Genomic DNA, 23,064 nt, shown 5'->3' on the forward strand with positions numbered 1-23,064 from the left:
TAATTAATTTTGCAATCATACTGAGAACGGTGCACATTTTTCCCTCAGTCATGAGATGCTGACTCTTCAACAAAATGAAAAATAGATTTGACTCGAGCAGAAGATAAACAACAGCCACCAGGGTTTCTGCAGGGTGTGTATCCCCGCTCCTGTCGCTGGCTTTCTGCTCTCCCCACCAGAGAAGCCGTAAAATAAGGCAGAGAAAAGGATGCTCCGAATGGAGCAACTTCATGCCACTTCCACCCAAGCTGAACTGAAATATGTTTGCGGTTCAGCTCGGATCGCTTCCATTTTCCAGCCTACCTTGCGAAGCTGTTCGCAAGGATGAAAAAGAGACATTAGAAAATAGAAGAAGGGGGGAAAAAAAGTCTGATTCACTTGAAACAGGAATAGAAAAGCATCTTTTTCTGAAAATAGATGAAAAAGGAGTAATTTTTATCTTGAATTCACCTGCAAAACTCATTGCCGTCAGCTATTATTGAGGTGAACAGCCTTTTACTGTTAAAATTATTAGACAGGTGTGTGAAGTACCTAATAAACCGGATATAAATTAAAAGACAGATTTTTTCAGAAAACTTAGTGCATATGAGACAATTACAACCCTTTTTAGAAGCCAGGAGACCTTTCCATTGGTTTCACCTAGACTGCGCCTCTACAAGCATCTGGCCACGAATTCTCCTGTATTTTAGTCTCAAATTCCTTTCATTGGCCTGAACTAGGAACAACAATCAGATTCACGATGCAGAAGAGCTTTGCAACGTCTGACACTAGTTGCTGTTGATCCGGAGCCTGCCCAGGAGCGGCGCATCAGACCCTCCGCAGTATTTCCTGTGCGTACAGCAAAGCGCCTGTAGGTGCAGGTACGGTATGTTTTCAAAAGCACGTTGGCCACCAAAGCACAGCAGCTGCATTTACTGCACTTTAGGAGGTGTAACGTAACCCAGGCAGACATTTCCAAGAAGCTCCACCCCAAGGGCTTGGGGCAGATGGATAAATGGCTCCCATCTACCCCAGGCTGGCACAGCCCATTGCCTATTAACCTTTGCACAAAGCCTACTACTCCAGACACTGCACGTTCCCCTGCCATTTACAGTCAGTGTTTTAAAGGTCTTAAAAATCAACCAGTGTCCTTTGCCACATGTGTCCAGGGAAGCCTGGCTCCTCTCGGTACTCTGGATCCAGCTGAATGGGCTTCCAAGGGGAGTGGTTATTATCACCACTATATTTTGGAAAAAAAACCAACCTGAAACATTGCCTAAAATTGCTTTCTGAAGCAGAGCAACGTCTGGACTGTGTGTTTCTCCACATGAACCTCTGGATTCAGGCCATGAGGCAAAGGGGTTTCTTCCATCGTGCAGGTGTCTGTAAGGTGCTTTTCTAGCCTGTGGCGTACCCGTCGCTGTGAAGAAATCACCCTTTGGGCTAAAGAGAGGGGGTTGCTCCAACCCGTTTGCCCCCATCGTTATGCCCTAAGCATAACGATGATCAGAAGGTCACAGTCAGTGAAGCTATCACCAAGTGGGACAATACCCAGTCTAAACTTTCCCTGGCTCCTGTGTTACTCCCAGCCAGCCTCCAGGATCCAAGGTGACTTGGTAGAAACTAGCAAGACCCAACTGCAAGCCTTCTGCTGCAGCTCTGGTGAGGATGCTCCTTGGACTTCTCCCATGGCAGGAGGAGGTCTGGCAGGTCCTGGAGCCAGTGCTGGGCTCCTTGAAGCTAGCATCACTTGCAGCCACGCTCGTCTGACCTCTCCTATAGAAAAAAAACCTTTAAAGTACCTGATGATGAAGACATAGCTGTCAAACGTAGCGGGTGCTTGGGCACTGGCTCAGCGGTGGCTAGCATGAAAATTGAGTAGATTTCATGCCTCTGGGAGTTTTTTTAAAGCACTATGTACAAGGTCTTGGTTGGATGAACAATTAAGGTGAAGAAGTTGAACCCTGAATCCATCACTTGAAGCTCCATGAAAGTCTTTGTGGCAGTTTGTGGCAAGCAAGGGGCTCACTGAGGTATGATATGAATGGCGATGACAAAAGAGTCTTTGTCAGTTCATCAGTGGGAGCGTTTGGTGAGAGTCACTCCCCAAAAGGGAAATATCTCAATTTATCAACACTTAGAAGAGGTTAATAGCTCCTCTTACGGGGTGCGGATGCGAGCAAGCTCATTTCAGGAATCAGAGAATGAGAAGGCATTCAGTTTCTCACAAAATGCGCACTAACATGAGAAACCATCTTCCCCTGTGTTTGTACAGCCCCGAGCACACGGGAGCAGTAGTCCAGGACAAGCTCCTGCTTAGGAGTGAACACGGCCTCTTGCTTTCCATCTCTCCCACCATCCTCAGGGAACATCAACATATGGCTGGGAAATAAAGTCATTTAAAGTCATTGCATTAAAGTCCTAGGCTTTTCTCCTCCTTTCAGTCTTGTCAGGCTAATTTCTAGCTTCATGTGCCAGCCATGAATCTTAGCTTAAAATCAAAGCGTTTCTAAGCAGACTTTCTCAGGAGACCCTCTGACAGAGGCAAAGCCATGTTTGCTACCAGAAGGAGTCTCCTCAGGCGACAAAATGCATCGCACAGTTGTTAAAAGCCTGTTTCACTGGGGTTTCTTAGTGTGAGTCAAGGCAGGCATGGGTGTTCAGTTTGAGAGTCAAAAAAAAAACCAAAAAGACACGAAAATCCAGAAGAAGACAGAGGTTCGAGGAGGGGCAGGTGATCAGGGACACACGAAGCAAGGTCCACAGCAACAACACTTAAAAAATAAAATCAATATAAGCCTTTAAGAGGAGGTCTTGGCTCGATTGCTGTTCTTTTACATGAATAGCAATCACTAGGCCTAAGATCTGCAAAGTACCTCCTGTTATTATGTTGCTGCACTGCTGTCTGACAGGAGCTATCATTTTAAAGAGGATGATACCAAGCTGGGTGTCCACACTTCTGAGAACTTCTATTTATTTTTTTCCTTTAAGAATGCTCTATTTAACATAAGCAATTTCAAGATGCTTTTTCAGATCCAGCTGAGAGTGGAGACCAGCTGCAAACCTCTTGCTGTTTAGGAGAGGTGGCAAAGCATCATAGCCCTGACTTCGGGAGGGTGCAGGAGCTCGTGGGACAGTGGCATAATAGAGGAGCTGCCATGAGGTAGTATTTTTCCTTGAGCACAGGGTTTTCTGGCCTAAATTTCTTTTGCTTTTGTCACTAACAGTACTGGGGGGGGGGGGGGGGGGGCACAAAAATAAATAAATAAATAAATAAATAAAGATTCTCGTGGAGGGTGAAACAAGAGAAAACCAGAGGCATACACCCCGATGACCGCACCAAACAGATTACCCTTGGGGCCACGCGATGCTGTGCTCGCAGCTGGCATGCCGGCTGTCCCACTGCTGTGTCACGCGGGGACAGCTGGAGCACTGTGGCTGCTGGAGCGCCGTGAGTTGCAGCACAGCTCCAGGGCTGGAGCTTCACCTCCAGAAACAAATGCTCTGCACAGCACACACGTCCTCAGGGTATCGCCAAAACAGAGCTCTCCAACCCAACAGAGAGCTCTGAGCATCGCCAGACCCACCTCTCCAACATAAGCAGCTCAAAGTAGAACCACCGAATCATTACGGTTGGAAAAGACCTCCAGGATCATCGGGTCCAACTGTCAACCCAACACCCCCAGGTTTCCTAAACCACGCCCTGAACATCCTCTAGAAGAAAAGCGTGAAGAAGCAAAGACCATTGGCCTTGCCCAGGCAGGACCACGTGGCCACGCCAGCCTCAGCCACGCGCACCTAACCTCACCCTTGCCAGAAATAAAACGCTGCTGGGGTAGGCTGCTTTGCAGGTGTAAGTGACAACACACTGATTTGCACCAGCCGGCAGGCTGGTTCCCGCAGTGGAAAATCTTCCAAACCCTAATGCAGACACGCAGCGTTCACCCTGCTGAAATGTTATTAACACTTTCTCCAGACGCCTCTAAGCTCCCTGTCCGTGGCCATGAATCATCAGCCACACTCGCAGTGTAATAGCCCAGCGAAAAATTAATTTGTTCCTCCCCAGGTTCCCAGGGAGTGTGAGACTCGCCGAGCCGATCCCTTAGTGCCTTCCCAGGAGGTTTCATCCCGCGTGGTCCAGGAACACCGCGTACGGAGGAAACGTGCCTGCACCCTGGAGGCAATGCCCAGCATCCCAACAGCTCCCCACAAAGCCCCAAAACTGAATGAAAATCGGTGTGTTCTTTTTCATCCTTAACCACAGTGGGTTAAAAACTGCAGCGGGTTTCCCTGGAAGGAGAACCGCCTTCCTGCAAGGACTGGGGGGAGAGAAAGCGGAGAGGGATGTGGTGGTGCTTCATCCCTCGGCCCACGGCCAGCAGAGTGCACTCAAAAGACATTCTCTGCTCGTGCAAACGGCTCTTGCTAATAAAATCCATCCTGTGTTTAATATGTAGTGGCTGTAGTGAGGAGCTACTGAAACTTAATTGTTTCCCCCTGCATTATGAAGAAGAATAGAGATGCTCCAATGGGATTTCATTTTATTCAGGGAAATAAACTCGGTCTGATTGTGTTATTTTAAATAATTCCCAGGATTCGTCTCCATAGTGCAACAGGGGCAACTTCACCGGCAGGAGTGTTGTGTATTAATATTCCCCTTTAACGTTACAAGAATTCACGGGTTTTTTCTGCTGATAATGCACAAGACACTCATTATTTTTTGAATGTCAGCCTTATTGGAGTTATCTTTGTGCACTACTTGTTTGTAAAACACCCAGGCTATGGTAAGAACTGCATTTTTAGTGCTTTGTTTATTATTGCCAGGGTGTCCAACTTCTTCTGTCGCCTATAATTTGAAGCTTGTGGCCACAATGTAGCCAATACCTTGAGCAGCCCCATTTGTTGCTGGTTAATTAAATGTGACCCATTTCTTTCACGCTGTCCTTCCCTTCCACTCCGGGGAATTGCTGTTCACATGCCAGTCAGCGTTAGCGCAGCAGGGCGGAATATTATTTTGATTATTTGACACAACAGTGCTGCGTTTTTGCAGCCAAAACTCTGTCTGTGCGCATACGCATGAACCAGAACACGCGCGTCTTGTTGGTGCAACAATATTGCCGTCGTAGGAAGCCCAAACCAGACCGTGGACGCGTCTGAACGCAGCGGGTTTAAGCTAATTCCCTTCGCCCATCCCTCCAGACACGATGCGTCAGTGTGGTGAACGGGACCACTGAGTTTAGGAGGATCCAAGAAGACCTTTTCCTTTCCTCCCGGTCCAAGGAGATGGGGACATGTATGTGACTTACAGGTCAACCATGTGCAAGCAAAGAAAGCTGCCTCTGAGCAGCGGCACTGCGGCAATGAGCTGTGTGCATCCGCCTGGCTCTCCCTAGGGTTGCTCCTCTCAAACATAAATGTCCCTTACGGGCACCCCATGCCCAAGCCGGCGGGCACTGTCAGACCTCCTGCAAGGAGAGGTGCTGCTGGTTTGCAGCTCTGGGGGCAGCGAGCAGCCACGTGGCTGCTCTTCCCAGCTGGCAAATGGACCGAGAGACAGGCAGACATGGTGTCTCACAGCCTAGCTTATATTCTTCTGCCAGTTTAACACAGGAGGATGAAGGAAAACTGGTGGACCAAAGCAGGGCTCGGTTCAGCCACTCATGGTGAAAGGTCCTGGAGGGGATTTTTTTCCACATCACAGCTGGGGAGCCTGGTGCCCGCTGCAGAGCACAGCCCTGCTCCTCTGCAAGCCTGTCCCGCCCGTGACCGTGAGCTGCAGCTCCTCATGGAAACGCTACGGAGAGATGAAGCTTGTCAGCAAAGCGAGCATTTTGTTAAGGGCTCATGATGCAAGCTAAGCATGGGGGTAAAATGTAGGCGAGGCCAGCAAACGAAGGCAGGGGCTGCTTAGACGGCTTCCCTTTGCAGAGCAGGAACACCAGTAGATGTGAGCACGGGAGCTTCCTACAAAGCCCAGCAAGCCTTAGCAAGCACCCCAAGTACAGCTTTTCTAAGAAGAAGGGGCGAAAGGGCTGTAGCCCTGGCCGCCAACCTGTTACTCACTCGTAACTTGTAAATGACTCATTTACTCACTCGTAAATGACATGTCATTTGTTCATCCAGGCCACCTCTACCCACCTCCGGAGTCACAGGCACGGATCTAACTGGAGCACCCACATCACCCATCAGGCCCTGGAGCCCCGAACAGGGACCTGCCTCTCTTCACAGAGACGATGAAGAGCTTACGGGCATACAGCAAACTGAGTTATCCAGGAAACAACTGCACAAAAAGTGCCATATTTTAATTACATCGAATTGCTGTTGCAGGTGTTTTCCACTGCCCTCTGACTCACTGAGCCCAGGAGGGCTCAGGCATGGTTTAGATGTTACTGTTGTGTTTGTACACCCCTACAGATCTTTCCAGTCAATGAGAGGCAGATGAATGCGCACCTACGGATCACTGCTTCTCTTCCTGAACCACCTGACAGACGTTTGAAAATTTTCCCTCTAGTCCAAACTATATTCACCATAAAATGACAGCTTGTTTGAAGAAAAAACAACCCACCTCACTCCCCGAGAGTGTCGTGGCTTCTTGCTGTTGCCTCCACCAGGGTACCAGGAGGAGGAGAGGGGTCCCTGCTTCCTGCCTGACTTCAGACTGGTAGATCAGTTTGCTTCTTTCCACTTGTTTATGGGATGAAGCCTTTTACTGAAAATCAGAGGAAAGCGATATTTCACCTGGTTGCTTGGGCTGGGCCACGGTCCTGGAGAAGATGGACCTTAATCTAGATTTTACTGGGGAGTTCCCAGTGGTTGGGCTCCCTCTGCATAAGGCTGAAGGCAGCTGCTGCCATGGTACTTACCATTGAGCCTCTTTTATAGACATCCTTCTGGATCCAGACCAATAATCCAGACACCAAATTTCAGCCGTAAAGCATCATGCAGAGCATTAACTGACATTATCCTGGGCTGCATGGGTACCAAAAGTGACTGCGTTTGATCTGAACAAATAAGAAACCTACCAGAAAGAGTAAGCCCAAGGCACACGATAACATTTAACTTGGCCTTAGACTGGTGTATCTCCCACCAGCGACCCAAATTATTTCATCCATGTAAATTCTTGGATGCCAGGAGGGTTCTTCTCAATTCACACCGGCCCTGGAGAGCAGACCTAGCCTGAAATTAGGTAGTTTGATGTAATTTATAATAGTTCTGAGACTTAAACTGCACCAGTGAAGATAACAGGTGTGTCTAAAGGGTCCGTCACACTTAGTTATTTATCTAATAACTCCATCCCTTGGAGGTTTGGCCCTAAACATTGTTAAATGAGCCTGTTTTAATTTTCAGAACAAATAACATCAAGAGTGTGTGTAAAGGCACAAGGCGGATGCTGTTGGAGGATCTGGGGCCACCACTTCAAATGGGCTTTCGGTGGCTATTTTCTTTTCCAGCACCTGACCCGAGGAAGGGAAAGCCTCGCTGACACGGCAGCTGAAACCCATGGGCTAAGAATAAAGCTAGGAAGAGCCTGTGTCCAAAAGGAGAGGTCTTAGTGTTTGCGCTCTTAACTTGTTCCTCTGCGGGTACGAAGGGCGGATGTTTAGTGTGTATGTGTGTCTGAGAGAAATGTAGAAATTAGGTAAAAACTGAGGGGTTCTCATCGTGCTGCCACTGCCGAAACTGGAGCTTTAACAAAAATACCATACACTGCAATGCACAAGCGGAGCTGTGAGTTGACTCTTATCCCTCTATGGAGAACAACATTTTCACAGCAAGAAATGCTCCAATTTCTGTGCCGTTTATGCTGGTTGAGCCTGGCGTTGCACCCCCCACGGGCACTCGGTTGGTCACCGTCAGCCAACGTGAAACACTTTCTCGTGCACGGCTCACGCTGGCTGAGCTCATCCCACACCACAAACGCAGGGGCTGGACTGGCTTCACAGTTTGGGCTGGAAGGTGGGGAAGGGCAATGCTCCCATTTGCTCCGCAGATGCCTCTTGTTGGGCATTCCTGCGTACGCTTGCCCGTAATACCTCCACGTGCAAATGCTGTTGCTCTGGGAAGCAAACTCCCCCCCAGCCCAACAGGGAGCACTGCCATGCAAATAGAAAGGCTGGGAAATGCAATATCTGGCTTTGATGGAGTCATGCAGTTCCTTTCTGGGCCAGCTTAGAGGGACGGGCTCTGTCCCACCCCAGGGATTCTCGCTACACCTTTACGAGAACTCAAAGAGAAAATCATCCAGGCTTGAATCAGGCACCTGACAAATACTTTCCTGCCCCATTTTTAGATACTCAGTGTAGGATGATTTGCTAATTATGTATAATCCATTCACACTCTAAACATGCCTCACATGATACATGCAGTCCCCAAACTGAGCAGAATTATTACACCGCATTAAATTATTTAGTTTTGCCTTAGTTTTGTTGGATGTTGGAAATCTCAAGCCAATGCGGCTGATAAAGAGGGACTGGAGTAACACGCACAACTCACTGACACCACGAAATTACTCAGAATCTTAATGCCACTTAATGGTGTCCTTTAGTCAAATCTCAATTATTTGTAGACTTGCTCCCAACAATGAGAGAGAAAATAATTTGCGTCTGTCTGGTGTTGGATGAAATGAAAAAGCTGCTACGAAAAGAGCTGAAATAAATGGCTGCTGGAGTGTGGGAAGCATTAGAGCCCCAGAACTTTTGTTATTCAAGCAGTTAGCCTAATTCAGTTTGATTGATTTCATTTTATTTTATTTACCCCCCTCCCTCCTGCAGCAGAGGGGCCTATAACACACACTCGGTGCTACATACCACTACACGATCCTCTTGGCACCGAGAAATGCAAACCGGCCCACTGCGATGTGCTTTGCCGATGGCTCCTGACTTCTGGGGGCAGAGGAGCACAGTCGGCTCTGCTAACGCGGGATGGTTTGCACCAAGCGGTATTGCTGGCAAGGAAGCGGTGCGCACGCGGGGCGGCTAATGCCCAGGCTACAGCGGTGCCCCGTGCTCGGCTGCAGACCGGGGTTGGGAGAAGGTGAGGGACTAACGCTGCCGTTACTTCCCACAGGAAAATGCTGAAGTTGATTTTCTTGGGAAATCAACTTTTCCTTTTTATAATCAGCACTGATATTCTGATCATTGCAGCCCCAGCTGTGATAACTTACCGCACAGTTCCTTCAAGTGTGAGGGCTGGCTAAAATTAAGCTAAGCAAGCAGTTAAAAACCCAGTACCCCACTAGTAGGCACCAGTACCCCAGCGTCTGCCGCAAGACTACTTGCATTTTTCTCTTTAATAAAAGAAAGGGCAACCTGATGCTTGCAGGCGCCCTACAGCGTGGACGGCACAAAGTAAAACTTTTATTGGGAGCTTGGACTGTGCTCTGCCCGTGACCGAAGCACCCGCCGAGGTCAGCAGAGCCCTGGCTGCACACGGACGTGCTCTGCAACGGATGGGTCCCAAAGCTCCCCGTTTCCCCCAAGGGACCCCAAGCGCAGGTCCAGGAGGCTGAGAAGGGCGCTGCACGCACAGCCAGGGACCCCCGGCCGCCCATTTGACCTTGAGGTCCTCCTGCTCTCCCAGCTGTTCACCCCATGGCTGCACCACCCGTCCGACGCGTGGTCTCCTCGGGCAGCCTCTGAGTGCGCTTTGCCAGCGCTGGTGGGTCACTGCATCGCCTGAGCAAGAGGAGGGTCTTCGTGTTTTTGGGAGCCGGCAAGGAGAAGGGGATGGCACTGAAAGAGGAACCCGTTTGGGGGTTAAAAACAACAGATGAGCCTTGTGAGCCTTTCCAGTGATAAATGAAAGCCATAAAATGAACCTGGGAGGATTTACAGGCTGATGTGGTGCATGAAAGTAGCCTGTGGGGACCTGGCCCCCGACACGTTTTCTATCCCAAAGCAAATCGCAGGTGCTGGGGCTGATGGAGCTCAGCCACAGACCCTAGTCCCAGCCCTGGGGACACCCTGAATGACACCAGCTGAATTTCACAACCCCCAGACCAATTCCTGACTAACTTATTTCAGTGGGGAGCAACCCCACTGCTATTTAATGTCATTATAGAGAGCGATTTGGGAAACTCCAGGTGGCTGTCAGCTCTGACTTGGTGAGTTATTTTAATTCCTCCTTTTCCTTCAGTAAACTCCTATCTAGTGGGATGGCTGGGTGTAGGTTCACAGCTTACCATCATTAAGCAGATCTTAGCAGTTGCTGTAACGTTTAAACATTTAAGAGCGAGATACTTTAAAAAGAGCCATGTCAGACGATACTGTTCAGCGGAGATCACTTGTGCACTTATCCCACCGAGATTTATGCACCTGCTTAATTTCAGACTGCGAGTTATTTTCGCAAATGTCAATCGCAGCGCTTTCATGGTAAGGTTTACTAAGTGCCTTAGCCTCTGCAGCGCCAAAGCCTGAACTTCCAAGAAAGCGTGCCAACGATGCGCTAACCAAATGCTGTGTCCCTTCTAATGGCTGTTCCACAGGGTAGAGCAGCAGCCAGTTAATGATTTCAGCCTTCAGGGTCAAATAATATATCTCTGTGCTGTGAAGATCTTGGATTTAACCGTGTAAGGGCTGGAAACGGGGTGAGAAAGGACCAACCCTTTAGGGGTTCTTGATGTTCAACCTACAAAGCAGGCGATAAGGTACATGTCCCTCTTCCTTTCACCTCCGCTTAAAGTATTTCCAACAAGAAGGGGTAGGGCTGGGCCCTGGGCTTCTGCCAAGACCTGCCACGGATGGGGACTTACAGATGAGGAAAACACGCGCTGTCCTCACAAGGTCAAAAGAGCTTTTAGAGTATGTCGGCGTTCCGTGTTGTGGGGCTGATGGCCATAGGAGTAAGAAAGGAGACTGGGGGGGTGGGAAATAGCTGGGGGGGGGGAACGGACCCCAGGGTGCAAGTCTGGGTTAGGATGGGATGACCGTAGCCCAGATGATGGGGCACAGCTGTTGCTTCGAGGGCCAGTTCAGCACACGTGTGGCCGGATGGAGAGGCTGAAGGTGGAGAAAAGGCAAAAGGCCACTGAAGGTTGAATGTAATCTGCTGAAGGCCACACTGCAAGTGCAGCCTCCGGAGATCTACTGGGGCAGATTACTCCAAATTCTCCCGCAACTGAAAGACAGATAGACAGGAGCATCAGATGGACCCAGACATGCAATCTGGGACTCTCTTCAAACAGGGAGACCAACCAGTGAGGTTGTTGAGATGCATTTGGGTGGTTTCATGGAGGCGATATCTTTGCTAGGCTCTGAGCAGTGCAATGGCAACTGAGGACCTCCCCCTCCATCCTCCAGCGGCACCCACAGCTTCTGGATTGTTGGGTCTACTGAGCTGGACCTCCCTGCGACTTGCTGTGCGGGAGGGAGGTACAGGCCCCCGTCTCCCCTCACCCCTAGATGTCCCATCACTGATTGAGACACGTCCACGACTTTGCAGTCCTTCACCTCCCCTGGACAAGCAGCTCCACACACCTGGGAGCCTTCTTGCACGTGAAGCAGGAGGGGGTATTTAAAAGAGGAGGTATTTAAAAGATGTGCAGATGTGGCACTTCAGGACATGGATTAGGAGGCCTGGGGGTGTTGGGTTGGTGGTTGGACTTGATGATCCTAGAGGTCTTTTCCAACCTTAATAATTCTATGATTCAATGAAACCTGCGTTAAATGGCCACTGTGCTGCCATGTCCTACAATCAGGTAAGAAGCTGCTTGGCAAGAGTCTGCCTTTTCCTCCGATACATTACTGTGAGCGGGGAAGCCATGCTGCTCTGGCTTCCCGCATGGAGCAACCTTTGCTGAGAGGGGCTGCACACAGTCTGTCCCGAGGGGTCGGTGCAGCTGGAGGAACTACCCTGCGTTTGCTAGTGCTGCCGCCTGCCTTAGCAACGAAGCAACAACCACGTGGATTTTGGCATGCGCCTACATACCAGTGTAGACCTCTGCAAGGCTTCCCAACCTTCAACCAGCAGAGAAAACCTTCCCGAATTCCCCACTGACCTGGTTTCCTATGGGAAGGGGAAATGGTTGCATGGAGGGTCAGTTCTGTGAACACGTCAAACCCTCACCGCAGCCAGAGGCAGTGAGAGGGTCTGGAACGGCGCAGAACGGTGTGTCTCTCGAGGGGGACACAGTATTTTGAGCGCAATCACAGTGCAATCTCAGCGCCATCCTCACAGGCTCCAGCTGGCTCCAGCTGGCAGCGGGTCGGTGGCAGGCTCCAGCCAGAGCTGAGTGCCAGCCTGCGCTCCGTGGGCATGGGGCTTGTGCAGAGAAGCGCTGCGCCCATCCCTCCTCCCACCTCCCACTTTCTCACCAGGCCGGGAAGAAGGAGCAGCCCCAGCAGGAACTGAATCCAGCCCTTTGCCTCCGTCAGTGTATTTCCAAATGATGAATTGGATGGCTCTGAGCCTTTTGGGGATGGAAGCTTAACAGAGCAATGCATTGGATCATCTCAGAAGGGCAGCACTGAGCTCAGCCCTTGTCACCAGTGGCCAGGAGAGCGCTCCACAGCGCTAGAAGAGTCCAAGCCTTGTTAACGGTGTCCTGCCTCGTGCCAGTGGGGTCACAAGCAACCCTGACAGCACAATTGCTTCTTCCAGAGCATGTCACTTTGTCCTGGCCTTGAGCACTAATCGTTAATTGATGCAGGCGGAGGAGGAAGCTGAATGTAACTGTGCCTGAGGTGCCTGTGGTTTTGGTACAACCCTTGCAAGAGGCAGGCAAGAAGGGGAGAGGGCAGGGGCGGTCACTCCCCAGGTCCTTGGGGCAGTCACTCCCCAAGAAGTCCTTGGTTTGCTTTCGCAAATTGGAGGCACGAGACCTTCACCAGCACAAGTCCCGCAGGACCCTGAAACGTATGGACATCAGGCAGCCTGGGAAGGTGCTGGGAGCCAGGGAGGTACCTCAGATACTTGATGGAGGCCAAAAATCACCGAAGGGGCGAATGACTGGGTGAAAACCCAGCAGTGGGGGCGAGCTCAGCTGCGTTGCTGCCTGCCAGGTGCACGGAGCAGCTTGTCCCCCCTCCCTGTGTCACCTCTTGTCACGCCTGGGCGTGGGAGCCCCCGGGCTGGTGGCTGTCCTTACCCCCGTGCCCTGGGGCACTCAACCTTGAGCATCCACAGGGGGTTTGGGCAGCGGAGGCTGGGGGAAGCAGCGCTGCTGCTGCCCGCCGGCACCCCACGAGTGCGTGTCACTAGTGGCGTGGAGCAGGGCTGGGAGGAGGTCTGAGCCCTGGGGTGCCCCCCCCCCCCCCCCAGCACCGGCAGCTGGGAGCGGGGTGGAGTGGTGGGGGGGGGCAACGAGGGGACAGCAGGCTCGGGGTGCCGGCAGGGAAGCCCCACGGGCGGGAGGTGCGTGGGGACGCCCCGCAGCGCCCGCCCCGCGCACCCGTCGGTGCGATGCCCTCGGAGCCGGGAGCAGCCTTCACCGCGCCTGCGGAGCCGCGGGGACGCGGGAGGCGGCGGCGAGGAGGAGGAGGAGGAGGAGGCGGAGGAAGGCGCGCAGCAGCGAGCCACGCAGCTTTGACGTCGCCGGGCTGCGGCTCCCCGGCTCCGGCTGCCGGCACGTATAGCACAACGTGACGGCACACCGCCGCCCTCCACTCGCACTCGCACTCGCACACGCAGCGCACACGCACCCACCGCACCGCACAGGGAAGCCCGCCGCCCCCCCACCCCGCCTCCCCCCTCCCCAATTCCCGCCCACCCCCGCCATGGGCCCGGCGCGGTGAGAGGGGCCGCTCCGCGGGCGCGCAAGAGCAGGAGGCACCTCCGCGGCCCCGCATCCACCCCCGACGCCACCTCCGCGCCCCCCCCCCCCAAACCCTTCCCGCCCCCCCACCCCCCCACGCACCATGCGGGGGTCGCGGAGCTGCGATGGCATCTGATGGCCGCGGGGCGCAGGCGGCTGCGGCGGCCCCGCGCGGTGCTCGGCGGCCCCGGGAGGCGGCGGCGGCGGCGGCCGGAGCCCTGAGGGGGTTGCGGTTCTGAGGGGGGGGGGGGGGGCTCGCCCCGCACCGCTCCCCGCCGCGCCGCTCCGCGCCGCCCGCTGCGCAGGAGGAGGAGGAGGAGGAGGAGGAGGCGGAGGAGGAGAAGGAGGAGGAGGAGGAGGGAGGACCGGAGCGGTGCCCGCCGCCTGCCCCCGCCGCCCTGCCTCCGCGGGCGTGCGCGGCTCGGCCGCAGCGGAGCGCGGGGCTCCGGCGGGCGCTGCGCTGCCTCCCCCCGCGGCGCCCCCCCCCCGCCACCGCCGGGCTGGATATGTGGATGCTCACGTGAAGATGGATGTAGCGATCGGGTTGCTGGGCTTGCTGACGGTTCTGCTGGAGGGCAGCTCCGGGCAAGGGGTGTACGGTGAGTGCGGGGCGCGGCGTGACCTTGTCGCGACTGTCGCCGAGGCGGGAGGAGAGGTTGGGGGGGTGGGGGGCGGGTGTCCTCCTCCGCGGGAGCCGGCGGAGGCAGAGCGGAGGCAGCGCCGTTGCCATGAGACGCTGACATTGAACGGCGAAAACCCGGGGGGAGGCGGGGGGATTTCGAGGAGGGGGGCGCGGGGGTCTCCGGCCGCTCCCGGGTTTTTCCCGGGATGGGTTTTTCCGCGCCCGCGGAACGCCGCGCACTTGTTAGCAGTGATGCTACCGACCGCCCGCCCGCGGCCGCGGAGCGAAAGGCGGGAGGGGGGGGGGGGGGAACGGCAAACTTCGCGGTGCTCCGCCGGGGGCGCGCAAATCCCCGCGGGCGCGAGGCGCGGACGGCTCCGCGGGTGGGCGCGCAGGGGAGCGCCCCGCGGCCCCGCTCCCACGGCCTCCCCCCCCCCCCCCCCGGCAGTGACTTGCAAATCGTCGCCGCGGAGCGGGACCGGGGGGGCGGGGGGCTCCGCGGAGCGGGGCGGCCGGGGCCGAGCCGGCGGCATCCCCTGCCCCGCTTTCAGCAGCCGGGTCCTGGGCGGCTGCGTGGGGGGCTGGCGCTGGGGACGCGGGTCTTGTTGCTTCCTTCCCCTCCAACCCCCCCCGCCATCCACCCCCGCCCCGAATTGGCCCCGTTTCGGCGAAGCCCGGAGCTGAGCAGCGGGGAGAACCGGGCGCCCCACTGGATCGCGGAGCTGCGCGGCGTGGACCCGCCCGGTGCGCTGTACCCGGCCCCAGGGATGCCCCGGCCTCGGTCCCCGTGATGCCCCGACCCCGGCGATGCTCCAGCCCCGGCCCCGGTAGTGCTCCGTCCCCGGTGATGCTCCAGCCCCGGCCCCGGTGGTGCTCTGGCGCCGGTGATGTTCCGGCCCCGATGATGCCCCGGTCCCGGTGATGCCCCGGCCCCGACCCCGGTGATGCTCCAGCCCCGGCCCCGGTGGAGCTCCATCCCCAGACCCGGTGGTGCTCTGGCCCCGGTGATGCCCCGGCCCCGGTGATGCCCCGACCCCAGTCCCGGTGGTGCTCTGGCCCCGGTGATGCCCCGGCCCCAGCCCCGGTGATGCTCTAGCCCCGGTGATGCTCTGGTCCCGGTGATGTCCCAGCCCCGGCCCGGTGGCAACGTATGTAAGCAGCGCGGCGGTGCTCGGCGGCGGTGCGGTGCCGCTGGGAGTGTTGGCTCTGGTACTCGGTGTTGAGGGGAGTTCATGAATTTACCAGTAAATGCTTCATTTGACATCAGCTCCTTCGAGCCCCTGTGCCTGTTTCGGCACTAGAATATTTGCTTCCCACCAGCAAAGCAGCCCCAGCTAGACATGCATTTCTCCCCCCCCTTCTCCTTTTTAATTTTGCCAAATTTTGGTGTAATTGAAAATATCTGAGGGGTTCTGCTCGCAGCGGTTGGATCCCTAACGTGCAGATCTCGGCGCTGGCAGCACCGGCGCTCCCTGCTTTCCCCGACACACAGGCACATATTGTTGGATGCGCTGGAATAGCAACGGCTGTCGTGAATAGGAGAGGGCTTGTTCAGGCAGAACGTGTTTTGTGGGGGCCTAGGGGAAAAGGAGCTCTTACCCTAGACTGACCGCCGGCGCCGATGCACGGGCGATGTCACATGCGGATTTGTAGTAAGACTTTTGTTTGGCAATGATGTGTTTTCATCCTGTAAAATGTAACGCCTTATTTAGGGTAAGGACGATGGGTGAAGGGCTGGTGAGGGGCGGGGGGCAGTGCTGTGGGAGTCAGTCATAGGTGGCTGCGCTATATTTGAAACCTCTTTCATGGGAATTTGTGTTTCTTCATTGAATCCCAAAGGTTGGTTTGAGAAAGCGGGCAGAGCTCTGCTAAAAAAAAAAAGCCAAGCCCAGGGTATGCTTCCCGGCAGCCCCGAGCGCCTTAAAGGTCCCGCCCGGTGCGCCAGGGCCATCTTGAGAAGGGAGGTTTTGAAGGCAGTGCCCTGAGTTCCACTAGCAAAGGCAAGCCCTGGCCGGGGAGAGGGAGCCGGCTTAGTCCTCGTTGCTTTGGAAAAATAGGCTTGTGGGATATGAACAACTTTTTGGTCCCTTATTGACGATTTCAGTATCCTCACAGCTCTGCTTCCAAGAGCGGAGCCGTAAGGAAGATGTCTCGCTGGCTTAACCCACTTGTTCCCTGCTTTTGTGCCAATAATCTGAAATGTCTCTTCTGAGAGCGGGCAGAGCCCCCGCAGCTGCCTCTGTAAGGAAGGCTCGGGGTGTTGCTCCGCTCCACCAGGCGAAGGAGCGTGCTACCGCGTCTGGCCATCCTCCCCGTGCCCTGCCTCCCTCCCCAGTCCTGCACGGAGAACTTGCTGCTTTGCAGGTCACTCAGACCCATCATTCAGGTGCCGTCTGCCACACCGACTTCTCCCCAGTTCCTCCCATTAAGGCTGTGTCTCGTCGTCAGGAGGACCTGTGCTCCCGGGACAGGGTCTCACTCGTGATGTGCACTGCCCGAGCTCCACCTGGCTGCTCTCCGGCGCTGCCTGCCCGCCGTGGGTGCTTGCCTCTGACACTGCAGCAGGTGTAGAGAGGGACCGCTCGGCTCTGCCCTGTGCCAGCACCGCGCCTGGCACGGCAGCGGGCATGCCTGCCCAGAGCAGCAGCACTCGAGAGCTGCCTCGGTGCCTTTAAATGCCAGATAAACGGTCCACATTTGCTTATTCCTAGTTCATACCAAAAAGCAAATTAACATCCCGTGATGTCTGGCTGCGCATCTCACTGTAAACTTTCCTCTGTTGCTTCTGAAGAGTAAAGCTGAGATTAAAAAGTCGGTTGCTTGTACAGCTGGACCTAAGGGGGAACCGAGACACCGACACCAGGAACGGTTTCCCAAAATTGAAGAGCGGGTCAGTGCGGGAGCCGGGTCAGCGCGGGTCTGCCCAGTGCCCCCCAGTGCCCCCAGTCCCCTGCTCTGTGCTGCACGATGCTCTCCAGGGGATGGGGGGAGAGCAGAGCTGCTGAAATCCCCAGCGAGACGTACAGCTCTGCTTTGCCCAGTTTCTTTCCTTGGAGAAATAATCTTTAGAAAAACTTGAGTGCTTTCCCTCTCCTTTAAATTATGCATGACTTGCATGGTTAATAAAGCAGAAAACGCAGGTATTCAGAATATGATGGTTATCCTTTCACCGAACTTAAAGTTACAAGAGAAAAAATGGCTAAATGAGAAGGCCAACGTGGGCACGGTGTGTTTTTAAGCAGATATAAGCGGCGGCTCATCAAAACGTGGGAGTTTTGTGAGAGTAGAGAGCAGATTTCCCCATCCCTTTCCCTGGTGCCAGACTGCCCCAGCCGGGGGGGGGCATGCTGGGGACCCGGGGTCCAGGCGCTGAGATGTGTGGTGTCCCCAGGGACCCGTCCTCTGCTCTGCGGAGCGAGGAGCAGCGTAGTGAATGCTTGGAAAGGAGCCCGAGCGCTGCCACCGCCGCCTGGGTGGGGGCCAGAGGGATGCCTGGGGAGCAGGAGGGACCCGGCGGTGGGAGGACGGTGGGGAGCGATCGCTCCGGTGTCAGCGCTGATGCTTTCTGACCCTGGGAAGCAGTTTCCAAAACATGCAAGTCACCAGAGTAACTGGGAGCAGCTGCGGTACCCGCTGGGCACGGTGTCGCTGCACCCGGGGGGGTGTCACACACAGAGGGGTTGCAGCCCCCCGGCCCCTCGGGCAGCCCCCCCTGCGGCACGGTTTCCTCCTGGCCACTGGGGGATGTTTTACCCGCTCCTTGCAGAGCTTTTAGTTATTTTCCCATGACTTCAGGTGGAAACAAGGAGGGCAGCTACTGAGGATAAGTTTATTTATGTATGTAAACGCCAGGTTTGTCATAGGGAAAAGTGTCTGTGTGCAATATTCATCCTTCTCTGCACCCCCACACTGTGTTTTATACCAACTCCTATAACAAAAAGTGCTGAACATCCCGGCTGCGGATGCAGATAACATTAGGATGGCTATAAATGCCTCCTGAAAGCAGGTGATCACAAATGTAATGAGCATCCACTGTGCTCAGACATGCCAGAGACCCCCTGAGGCTCTGCCCCTGAGTGTGCAAAGTGTTGGGAGCAGCAACCGTAGCTAAGGGGATGGCCGGGGTTTTGCTGCCGGTGCAAAGTAATGTGGAAGCAAAGGATTTTATCGTATAAAATGTCAGAGAGATTGTCCTTGTTCCTCATGCCAAGCATAAAATGTGCTCCGACGGACTTAGTTTTTATTGCACTTGTATGTTTTAGAAAGAAGCGGGTTTGGAAATGGGGAACCCGAAACCCAGAGCTGCACCTTCCCCCCCCAGGATGGGAGCCTGACTGGAGTCTGATGATGCGCTTTGTATCCCTGGGGAGGTGGAGCAGGGTCACACGGTGTCTGGGAAGGTCTTCTGTCGCCTCCGGCTGCCTCTTTGTAATGATGATTATTATTTTGTGGTACGCTCAGCTCCCTGGGGGGATTAAGGACTGCTGGCTTCGGAGCTGGGAGTGTCTGCGTGCCGCCGCTGACCTGGCCTTTCCCTAGCGCTCGCCCTGGCCGAACAAGTGGATTGGAAGGATGAAAGAAGGGAGGGAGGGAGAAAAAAACCCACTCAGAGCAAGAGCGATTTCCCCATTAGCAAGGTCGCTTGCCCGTTTCTGCCGGCGAGGACAGCCTCTAGATCACCGGCCCCAGATGCCACCGCGGCGGCTCGGGGACGGAGGGTATTTCCGCGGCGCTGCTCGCCTCGGCCGGGTGTGAATGCGGGCGTTGTGTGGGCCGGTTTAACCCCGCACAATTCGGGACATTGTGCGAGGGAAGCGCGGCAGCCCCCGGGAACAGGGGAGGAATTATGCGGTGCCGCAGGGGCCGGCGTTTCTGAGCAGCTGTGCGCTCCTCCGCCGCCCGCTCCAGGAGGTTTCGCAGGAGCCAACTGATCATTGAGAGCTTTAACTCTTAACTGAGCCCCGTAGAGGGATCTCCTCCTCTCCCTCTCACGCCGCAGATGTTGACACTGGGATTTCAGCAGTGGTCTGACATGAACTTCAGCTTCAGCAGCTAAATCTGGGAGCGTGCAGAGGCGGGGAAGCAGCCGTCGTGCCTCTTACGGACAGCCAGGCGATGGGGATTGACTCTGCTCCCGCGGTTCTTAGTTGTGCCGTAGGTAAGGGGCCGTGCAGCACCCGGCATCGCGGGAGCGAGGGAGTCTGGTGTCCGGGAGTGATGATCTCTGTGTTTGGGGGGCTGGTTTTGCCCTGGGGTGCAACAGTTTCGGGTCGAGGGATGCAAATGGATAGAGTCAAATTGTAAAAACGCTCAGCAGTAAATGTGCTGGGAAGAAAACCCGCAACAGAGATTTAACCTGGCGCCGGGTCTGCTGAAGCGATGCAGAAACTTCCGTCAGGTTTTGCGCGTCCCGGGACGCGTGCGGCAGCTCCAGGCAGCCTCCTGGCATGCAGCGAGCGGCCTCTGTGCCGTGCGGGATGGCGTCGCAGCACATCTCATCCTCCCAGGGGCAGCTGATGCGCTTTGCGTCTCCGGTCAAACTGTTGCCTTTGACTCTGTGTGAGGGAGATTTGGAGGAAATCTAGTGGCAAGGAAACAGTCTTTAAACAAATAAAATAAAAGCTCTCCTTGCTCAGAAGAGCAAAATCCAGTTTAATTAGAGTCAGGCAGATGAAGTGCTGGGGAGGAAGGAAACAGATGAATGATTACAGCTCAGTTCTGTTTCCTACTCTCCTCAAATATTTTCTGGGACCTCCTTCGGTGAAGGGATGATCTGCATCCTGCACGCATTGCCTATATATTGTAAAATGTGTTCATCTGATTCGTGTCAATATGGAACAACGCTAGAGCCACACGGTGAAGTGTGACCTTCTAGCATTTGACCGTTCTGTTTGTGCTTGTGTAACCGAGGGCCGGTCAATTGACTTGTTAACTGTCTTAATGGTTGGAATGTTGATTGGCGATTTGGGTTGATGGTGAAGACAAAAGCGTGACCCAAAATTGATCAGATAACTGGGGGGGCTGGCGCCTGAGATGGTGCTTGGGCCAGTCGGGAGGGCGTCCTCCTAAAAAAGATACAATTCAGTTGACCTTCAGGGACTAACAGCGGAGGCACCCTGCTGCAAAGGGGAGTGACCAAAAAGACTTGCCCCCCGCACCCGTAAAGAGCATGCGGGCTAATCTACATGGCAAGCGTGACTAATTTAACTACGGCTGACCAACGGCAAGTGGGATGCTTATCACTGACCAATGAGTGTAAACTTAGGCGTGTTTTTACTAATTGTTATTAATTAAGTAACTGAATATAAACCCTGTATTTTTGTACGACGGTATGCACGTTAGGCGGAAGGATCCCCCGTGCATCCAGCGCTGCTTGCTTGTCTCTATTCAATAAATTGTAAACTTTGATTGAAATTCTGTTGAAGGCTAAATTAATTATAACAATATGCATGTGTATATATATATACGTATACTTTTGTAGGGCACTGGGTCTTCTGCAGTATATCCCCTTCCTCCAGTGGAAAAAACCCTTTTGGATGGGAGGCCCCCGGCCACAGGTCATGCAGGGAGCGAATGCAAGGGGGGAGGTGTTCCCTGCCTCCCCCTGCCAGTGCCAGGACTCTCCCTGGCTCGGATGGGCTCAGGGCCATGAGTCGTTTCTTAAACCATATTTCTTAAGCCTGGAAAGGACTTTTTTTTCTTTTTTTGAGAAAGGATTTTTTGAGAGCGGCTGTCTGAGGGAAGGCAGCTCCGCTGGTCCCCACGGCCTGGGTCTGGCCCAGTGCATGCGTTCGGCGTTTGCAGTGTTGGCGTGCCATCACCACTGGAAGAGCCCTCCCTCGTAGCCATGTCGAGTCCCCATGACTGGCTCCCCGTTAGGTCCTTTGGTTTATCTTTTTATAGACCCTCTTTCCAATTTTGAGTTATGTCTGGATCCGGCTGACTTATTTCCTGCCATCTCCGTAAATAATGGCCATGCTAAATATAGCCGAAAATGGAGGGAAGTCAGTTTGCTATTCTCAGCTTTTGAAGCCTGGCTCTTCTGGAAGGAGGACTTTCGTTCAGGACACGGTGGCTGCCCGGGAGCAGATGATACCTGCTTCAATAAGTGCTTCTTGCATCCATGAAAGGTTGAAGGACCAAGCAGCTGCCTTCCAGACCCACATTGCCCTTGGCAGCATTTAGCTTGATTTTGATGTCTGTTTGCCCTGATTGCTTGTTGCCAGCGTATTTGGGTACCAGGGAGGTTTGTGATCTGGAAAACAGGTCTTGTGAGGAGGGACTAGAGGAGCTCCATGCGTGGAGGTGGATAAGACTGACTGAGGTATTTAAAAAGGGAGATAAATGTATGTTATCATTATCTCAGGAAGGAAGAGGCAGGCAGTGGTGCAGAGAGCTCCAAGCAGCCACCTAAGCTGTTAGAAGAGCCAACAGCAATCATCTGAAGTTACCGAAGACCACAGTGGGGATAAGGGTGACTTTTTTTAACATCTGGGGTAATTAAATGTTGGAGCATCTCACTGAGAGATGTGCTGGACACCCTGATGTCAAACGTCTTTGATATGCAATCAAATGTTGCTTCTTAAATTGGCGAGCTCAGTATGGGTAGGAATCGCTGAGGGAAATCTCTGGTTTGTGGGTCAGCCCAGATGAGACCCACCGCCTCTCCTGGCCTCAAACTCTAGGAAACAGTTAATCTACTTGTAATATAGCAAAGCAGCGATAGGAGTAATATATGTTACTTAGCAAATGGTCTGGACTTGAATTATGTTGTTGTTATTACGTTACATGATTAAAACGCTGTGTATGAAATACGCCGGTAGGTAACTCTCAGTGGGGGAGGAGATGGGATCAAAGGTCCCCTCCCCTCTGTGTGCGTTGGGGTGTGTGGAACACCTGCAGTACCGCTTTCCGTGGGCTTCCTGTCCCTTGTCCCAGCTGGGGGAGGCACTGCTCGGGAGGTCACAGCCAGGTTTTTGGCAGGCAGCCTCTGAGTGCCAACGTGCCCAAGTCCCATTGGCTTCAGAGTGAGAGTGGTGCTCAGGTACCCCTGGGCATGGGGCTCCGGGGGGGCTCTGGGGGCACTGGGGCCAAGGGCTGCCGTGCTCCGAAGCACAGTGGCTGGGCAGAGTCTCGCCAAGCGCTGGCTGCTCTGCCAGAGCCACGTCGTTGGGCTTCATGGCATCAGCACATGGAGAAATCCCACTGCCCGAGCAGTTGTTTTGTAACTTGGAAATGTGGTTTTGTGACTAGGTGAGATAGTGGGTTGTCCCTCACATGCTGTAAGACTGCCCTGGAAGATGCTGTCTCTGCAGAGCAGAGGAGCTGGGGAGCTGAGGGGCCGCTGGGGCCAGGGCTGGTGCAACATGGGCTTAGAGCATGAAGAGGTGGGTGGAGGAGGGTGCCAGGCACAGGACACCCCACACCGGGAGCGTACAAGGAGCAGAAGGTGATGCAGCCCTCTGTGAGCGGGGACCTCCACACCTTGCGGCAAAACACTTGCTCCGACCCTCACCATCACCAGCCTGATTTTTACGGGAGCCATGGGAGCAGTGCTGGATGAAAGCCGCCTGGAAGGTGGGGTGGAAGAGAAAGATCAACCCCGGAGCAAGCCTGAGGCCATGCTGGGGGCTGTGCACGGCTGGACTGGGGGGAAGGAGGCACTGGGGACTGGGGAGGTGATGTCTCCTCTTAATGGCATTGCAGTGGGGGC

At 54.3% G+C, this 23,064-nt stretch overlaps 1 protein-coding gene across 1 annotated transcript in view; it reads left to right on the top strand.

Annotated features, from left to right (window-relative positions):
- Positions 1–14,086: 14,086 nt before the first annotated feature.
- The window catches only part of MDGA2 (MAM domain containing glycosylphosphatidylinositol anchor 2), a 400,733-nt gene continuing 391,755 nt past the window's right edge, over positions 14,087–23,064 (top strand). Inside the window, exon 1 of the mRNA XM_064461194.1 lies at positions 14,087–14,328. Coding sequence (XP_064317264.1) covers positions 14,256–14,328 — 73 coding nt within the window. The 5' untranslated portion in view covers positions 14,087–14,255. The remainder of the gene's footprint in view (positions 14,329–23,064) is intronic.

The sequence above is a fragment of the Phalacrocorax carbo genome, chromosome 9 (assembly GCF_963921805.1).
Source record: "Phalacrocorax carbo chromosome 9, bPhaCar2.1, whole genome shotgun sequence".
Lineage (NCBI taxonomy): Eukaryota > Metazoa > Chordata > Aves > Suliformes > Phalacrocoracidae > Phalacrocorax > Phalacrocorax carbo.